This window comes from Anomaloglossus baeobatrachus, chromosome 7 (genome assembly GCF_048569485.1).
Source record: "Anomaloglossus baeobatrachus isolate aAnoBae1 chromosome 7, aAnoBae1.hap1, whole genome shotgun sequence".
NCBI classification, from domain to species: domain Eukaryota; kingdom Metazoa; phylum Chordata; class Amphibia; order Anura; family Aromobatidae; genus Anomaloglossus; species Anomaloglossus baeobatrachus.
Genome location: NC_134359.1, coordinates 57,704,581 through 57,712,307, shown reverse-complemented (window position 1 = coordinate 57,712,307; position 7,727 = coordinate 57,704,581). Strand labels below are relative to the sequence as shown.

Genomic DNA, 7,727 nt, shown 5'->3' with positions numbered 1-7,727 from the left:
CATGGCGAGGCTGGATCTGGGACTCCATACTGTGGATGAATGGACAAGGTGGTGAGCTTGACTTTCTTTTTCTTGCAATGGCTGCAATCTGGCAGCTTCCAGGAAAACATAAAGCCATTTTCTCCCAGTAGCTGCACTTTCAATAAGGCGGCTGGGCAGCATTGTAACATTGTTTACCTGTAGATTAAGGGGTGCTTCACACACAGCGAGCTCGCTGCCGAGATCGCTGCTGAGTCACGCTTTTTGTGACGCAGCAGTGACCTCATTAGCGATCTCGCTGTGTGTGACACTGAGCAGCGATCTGGCCCCTGCTGCGAGATCGCTGCTCGTTACACACAGCCCTGGTTCGTTTTCTTCAAAGCCGCTCTCCTGCTGTGACACACAGATCGCTGTGTGTGACAGCAAGAGAGCGACAAATGAAGCGAGCAGGGAGCAGGAGCCGGCATCTGACAGCTGAGGTAAGCTGTATCCAAGATAAACATCGGGTAACCAAGGTGGTTACCCGATATTTACCTTAGTTACCAGCAGCTCTCACGCTGCCTGTGCTGCCGGCTCCGGCTCTCTGCACATGTAGCTGCTGTACACATCGGGTTAATTAACCCGATGTGTACAGCAGCTAGGAGAGCAAGGAGCCAGCGCTCAGTGTGCGCGGCTCCCTGCTCTCTGCACATGTAGCTGCATTACACATCGGGTTAATTAACCCGATGTGTACTGTAGCTAGGAGAGCAAGGAGCCAGCGCTTAGTGTGCGCGGCTCCCTGCTCCCTGCTCACACTGGTAACTAATGTAAACATCGGGTAACCATACCCGATGTTTACCTTAGTTACCAGTCTCCGCAGCTTCCAGACGGCGGCTCCGTGCAAGCGCAACGTCGCTTGCACGTCGCTGCTGGCTGGGGGCTGGTCACTGGTCGCTGGTGAGATCTGCCTGTTTGACAGCTCACCAGCGACCATGTAGCGATGCAGCAGCGATCCTGACCAGGTCAGATCGCTGGTCGGATCGCTGCTGCATCGCTAAGTGTGAAGGTACCCTTACCCTATAGCTACGTGTAATTAGCATTTTCCAAGGTCATAGATTGTGTAAGTACGTTCACTTGAATGGAGAGGGCGTCAATTCCTGACACAGCCCTTAAACAAGGATGGAGCCATTTCTAAGAAAAACAGACGTTCTTCCATAAGTTAAACACTTTTAATGTAAAATTTATTAATCGTTCTTCAGATTAGGGAAGTAAAAATTCTGCAAATCAATTTGCCCAATGTATCCTAATGGGAATTTTAATGCAAATCAATTTTTTAAACATTAAGTGGATTAATCTCTAAAATCAAGAATAAAGTATAAATCTCACCACACAATATGCCATCAGGTATACATTTTATTCACAAAATACATAAAGGAGAAATACATCTAAAAAAACAAGATCTAGAAATGTGTCAGAAGATACCATCAATGTAGTCCGTGAGTTTAAGACTGGCAAAAGAAAAAAAGGGACCAAATTTTAGCTTTACTTTGGAGGATTTCCAGGTTGCATGCACAGTCTTCAATGTGAACACAGGGAACAAGCTCCTGGTATACACATTAATGTTTCAGTCGGTCATCGGTTTACATGACGGAGGTCAAACCAATGTCGTTTTGGCTTCCATCTGGCCGGTATGCGTCTATAAACCATTTATATTAAGATGTACAGACTGCAGTTTCCAAAAGAAAGCATATACAGTGGAGAAATATGGTGGACGGATCTCACTAAAATCTTATTGGATCCGGTTGAAAATCCTCCAACAATTACATTCCATATTTGTTCTCGACCATCGTCACATTGTTGATCTTTGTCCGGCCTCATCTAATTTCAGGTTCCTTTTTCTGGCTTCACTGTTTAAATCCACGTCAGACTTGTCTTTGCTGTAGTCAGTAGTGCTGGCATCATCAGCAGCACTTCCAAATGGATGTTGGTCTATCAGGACATGCTCAGGTGGCCTCTTCCAGTCTGGTCGTGTGGTTATCCATATAATTAATCCTCCGAAAACAGCAATCAGGAGCCCCAAAGTGTTCACGAAGACTCCATGTGGTGGCAAACTACTGTAGGGTGGGTTTTTCCTTTAAACAGAGAACAGTGGATTTGATTATTAGGGGAGTATTTTGATTGTGAAGCCCTGGCACCAATATTTAACTTAGCCACTATAGAGGCAATAATTGGTATATTGGTGGGATTTTGACCCAGATCCAGAAATATTTGGACAGTAACCAAATATTTGTGATTTCAGCTCTGCAAGCCACTATTTTTTATTTAAAATTAAACAACTGAGATTCAATTGAAGTGTAGATTTCCAGGTTTAAGTAAAGGGGTTAAACAAAAATATCTTTTGAAAAGTTTAGGAATTGGAACCATTTTTCTACAAAACCTCCTCATTTCAGGGGCTCAAAAGTACTTGGACAAATTTACTTTATCATAAAAAAAGAAAAATGTTAATTTTTAATTCTTTGTAGAGAATCCTTTGCAGGCAATGACAGCCTGAAGTCTGGAAGCCATGGACGTCACCAGACGCTGGGTTTCCTTCTTTGTGATGCTATGACAAGGCTTTACTGTAGTTGCTTGTTTGTGGGTCTTTTTTTCCATTAAGTCTGATCTTAAGCATGTGAAATGCATACTCCAATGGGTTGAGATCTGGTGAATGACTCTGCCATTGCAGAATATTCATCTTATTTGCCTTACAAAACTCTTGGGTTGCTTTGTTGGTATGTTTTGGGTCATTGGCTGTCTGTGAAGCACCATCCAATCCACCTTGCTACATTTGGTTGATCTGAGCAGAAAGTATCACCCTGTACATCTCAGAATTCATCCGGCTGCTTCAGTCTTCAGTCACATCATCAATAAATCCTAGTAACCCAGGGCCATTGCAAGCCATGAATGCCCGGCCATTACACTACCTCCACCATGTGTTACAGAGGATGTACTGTGCTTTGGATCATGAGTCGCTTCCAAGCCTTCTCCATACTTTTTCTTCTCATCATTCTGGTACAGGTTGATCTAAAGGCCCCGTCACACACAGAGATAAATCTTTGGCAGATCTGTGGTTGCAGTGAAATCATGGACATATTGTTCCATTTGTACACAGCCACAAACCTGGCACTGATTGTCCACAATTTCACTGCAACCACAGATCTGCCGCAGATTTATCTCTGTGAGTGACAGGGCCTTTAGATTCATCTGTCCTCTGCAGCTTTTCTAAAACTGGGTGGCTTCTTTATATTTTTTTGGCAAAGTCTAATCTGGCCTTTCTATTGTTAAGGCTGATTAATGGTTTGCACCTTGTGGTGAACCCTCTGTATTTGCTCACATGAAGTCTTCTCTTTATAGTTGACCTATACACTGAAAGACCTAATTCTGGAGGCTGTTCCTCCATTGGGTGGATGTTGAAAGGAGTTTTCTTCACCATGGAAACGATTCTGCGATCATTGATCACTTTTGTCTTCTGTGGACTTCCAGGCTTTTTTGCGTCCCAAGTTCACCAGTGCACTCTTTTTTTTTTTTTTTGCCGAATATACCAAGTTATTGAATTGGTCACTCATAACATTTCTGCTATCACTCTGATGACATTCTTTTCTTTTTGCAGCTTAATGATGGTCTGTTTCTCTTCCATTGAGAGCTCCTTTGACTGCATGTTGTGGGTTCACAGCAACAGTTTCCAAATGCCACACCTGGAATCAGCTCCAGACCTTTCTCCTGCTTAATGTATTATGAATTAATGAGGCAATAGCCCACGCAGCCCGTTAAAGAGCTTTTGAGATAATTGTCCAATTACCTTTGGTCCCTTGAAGAAGAGCCAGCTACATGTTAAAGAGCTGTAATTCCTAATCCCTTACTCCAATTAGGATGTGAATACCCTCAAATAAAATCTGAGAGTCTGCATTTTAAGCCCATATTTATTATATAACTGTATCTTGAATATGTTATGGTAAACAGGTAAAATGCAAAAACTTGTGTCACTGTCCAAATATTTCTGGACCCAACTGTATAACGTGTTGCTTTCTTCATTCGCCTCTGAAAGCCCATTTCACACATCCGGCATTTCGCCGGATTGCCGGATCCGGCACACTCCAGTACAGTATGAATACAGTACAATGGTATCGCGGCAAGCTTCGGTCACATGATCGCATGTGACCCCAGCTTGCCACGATGCCATTGTACTGTATTACACTGTACTGGAGTGTGCCGGATCCGGCAATCCGGCGAAATGCCGTATGTGTGAAACGGGCCAAATGGGTTTATATTAGAGAAGAGAAAAAAGATGTGCACCACCACTTCGGTACGCCATAGCAGCCAGACCAGTGCTAAGCGAACGTCCTCGTTCGGCACTCAACTATAGGCATCTGAGGCTACTCTTCTGATTACTATACCCCCATAACATCTTGGCACGACTCACACCATAACGTTGCTTGAGCACTTGTGACTTGCATGGAGTTGCGGGTGCCTAGTAATTGTAAGACACAAACACTAACCTCTGATTGTCACACCCGGTCAGCGTAGGGGTAATTATACAAACACTATTTGCCCAAAGGGCAATAAGAGGTACCATAACTAAAGACCTAATCAAATAAACTTTTATTAAACTATATAAATGGACAAAAGTTAAAATTGGCAGGTGGGAAGCCAATTCCGTATAAGATAAGTGCGGCCGCGGACCGACACTACTCTGAATAAATTCCTAACGTAATATGGCTGGCTATCACCTACACTGCCTGTTAAAAACTAACAGCTAATAGCCTCTCCGACATGTTTCGCCATGACTGGCTTCATCAGAGGGCTGAGGCTATAGAACCATTCTATAGCCTCAGGCCCCTGATGAAGACAATCATGGCGAAACATGTCGGGGAGGCTATTAGTGGTTAGTTTTTAACAGAGTAGTGTCGGTCCGCGGCCGCACTTATCTTATATGGAATTGGCTTCCCACCTGCCAATTTTAACTTTTGTCCATTTATATAATTTAATAAAGTTTATTTGATTAGGTCCTTAGTTAGGGTACCTCTTGTTGCCCTTCGGGCAAATAGTGTTTGTAGTACTTGTAAGAGGCTCCCAAAATGTTGGCATTCAAATGCCGGGAAAGGGAGTTTGAGGAGCTCCGGTTTGGATGCCATGAGGTCCAGAAGTGTACGCCGAACCAAGATGGTGCAAATCTTTCTGCTCATCTCTAGTTAAATTTAGATACAAAACTTTATATTTATTACAGTCAATTTATTTTGCTTTGATGATACTTACAATGAAAATATAAGTTTCTCTGTGATTCCCATAAGTGCTGTCGCAATAACCCCTCCAAAAAGAAGAAGCCCAGAGTAGACGTGGATCGGCATAAGAGCCGCCCGTATGGAAACAGGGGTGAACGGAAGAAGGTAGACAAAAATACTGGCAACAAGCTGAAAAACAAAAGTAGGAATACATTGAGGACTTTGGGAGGTTGTTTGACATCAATAAATAACAGTAATTATAGTTTTTTTTTCTATTAATTAAAACCACACACTGACAGATTTTTTTTTTTGATCTATGTTTATTATAGAACTTATTTTTTCTGCATATGATTATGGGGCACCAATCCTATCTGGGCTATAGTAGCCAAATGGACCATAGAAAACAATAGCCTGGGGATGTTCATTTACTTCTTTGGGACAGTTTTGAAGGCATGTTCTTTGATCATGTGCAGTGAGGGAGAAGAGGCGAGCTGTGACCATCAAGTATTGTGATTGGTTGATCTGATATTGACACAGATCTCTCAGCAGGATTTCACCCCCCAAACTATTTATATGTGCATTTAGCTCTTTCACAGTCAAGTCCAGCAATATCTTTACACGACCAGTTTCTTCCTCCGTAACTTAGAAATCAGTATTTGAATTGAGAGGCAAAAGAAGCTGAAGAGCTATTTGTAGATCTGAAGTCTCTAGCATTCCAGCTCTATTCCCCGGGCTGCCTCCTCCTGCTTCACTGATGGCTCTTTTGCCTGAAGTTACACAGCATAAAGGCTGTCAGTCAAACAGGAGGAGGCGGAGCTGAGTGTGGAATAGAGCTGGAGTGATGGAGGCTTCAGATCTACAAATAACTCTTCACACTCATTTGCATATTAATTCAAACACTGATTTCTCAGTATCGGACCGGACATGTAAAGTTAAAAGAGCTACATGCACATATAAATAGTTTGGGGGTGAAATCCTGCTGACAGTGTGTTAAAAATATGAATAATAATAATAATAATAATAATAATAATAATAATAATAACAGAATCATGCGCACTGGCAGAGTAAAATAACGCGCCATATAAAATAGGTACAGTGATGCCTCAGTTTTCGTTGATAATCCGTCTGAATACAATCAATGAAAACGGATACTGACTAAAACCGAAGCAATCATTTCCATAGGAATCAATGTAAATCCAATTAACTTTTTTGGACACACTAAAAATACATACAAAAAACCCCACATTTTATAGGGAATAAAGATAGTGTCTAATACTAAAAACAATAAGAAATTAATATAAAATGAATATAAAACACTAATGTAAAGAATAAATAAATTTCATCTTACATTTCTTACATATATTTTGAAACTGACAAGCGGAGTGACACTCACATAATGCCACACAGAGCCGGAGAATGCATGGATCACCCTTTGTTGTTGCAAAAATAGCAGCGTAGTCACGTGGGCAAAACAAGAATGCCGCGGAGACACCATCACATGTTTCTCAACGCTGGCAGGAAACTAGCCAGGTCTTTCACCGGGAAGGAACAACCACGGGAAGGGCAGTCTCCAGTCAAGGAAACCGCCTATACCAAAACATGGTATCCATCTACAGACAGCTGTTTCGGGGTATTTGCCCCTCATCAGTGTGGCGTAGGAAACTAGCTAGTGGGAGCAATGCCTAGTAGACACGTTGGCATGCAGACAAAACCAGATGAAAACCGAGGCACATTTGTAGAGGAAAAAAAAAAAAAAAAAAATCAACGAAAACTGAAACCAACGATAACAGATATCAACGAAAACCAAGGTATCACTGTAAATTCAAGGGTGACCCTCCACTGTAGGGGGTAGTAGAGACACACTGACTTTTCCTATTCTTGGGTCAAAAAGTCTCAGTTATCTTGAAGATGATGTGTACAATGTTCAGATCCTGTATTTTTAGGATTACAGGTAAAGCATGAAGCATCTTAACATTGGCCAGTCATCCTTAACAGAAAAGACTTAACTTTAAGGGGTCAATGTGTCTCTACTATACCCTACAGTGGAGTAAGAGTCACCCATGAATTTGCCTATATTCAGTGGCCTCTTGGTTTTATTTTATCAAGGCTGGTTTATTTATTTTACTTTTTCCCCACATCTTTATGTTGCTATTCACCCCAAACAAGCACCTTCTGGAATTGAGCAGACACCAGCGGCCTCCAGTTTGGATGTTTTTTGAAGACAGATTGTGTTCGTCATTTTGTAAGTTATCCTGGCCCAAGGTGTAATGGTCGATGTCAAATGTCAAATGTCCTGGGGCATCTTTTTCACACCAGATGACGAGTCTGTAATTTTTCCTGTCTGGGTTACAATTATTATCATTCTAAATTGACTAGTTCTCAATTCTTCCTACTTTATAGTTTTATGGATTACCCAGCAAGATGTTATCACTAGTGATGAGCGGGCACTACCATGCATGAGTGCTTGGTACTTGTAATTAGTGATGAGTGAGCACTACCATGATCGTGTGC

At 42.0% G+C, this 7,727-nt stretch overlaps 1 protein-coding gene across 1 annotated transcript in view; it reads right to left on the bottom strand.

The window, feature by feature from the left end:
- Positions 1 to 1,353: 1,353 nt before the first annotated feature.
- Positions 1,354 to 7,727, bottom strand: part of CYBRD1 (cytochrome b reductase 1) — a 46,141-nt gene continuing 39,767 nt past the window's right edge. Inside the window, exons 3-4 of the mRNA XM_075318863.1 lie at positions 5,251 to 5,405; positions 1,354 to 2,090 (exon numbers count right to left, since the gene is read on the bottom strand). Of these exons, the coding sequence (XP_075174978.1) occupies positions 1,808 to 2,090; positions 5,251 to 5,405 (438 nt within the window). The 3' untranslated portion in view covers positions 1,354 to 1,807. The remainder of the gene's footprint in view (positions 2,091 to 5,250; positions 5,406 to 7,727) is intronic.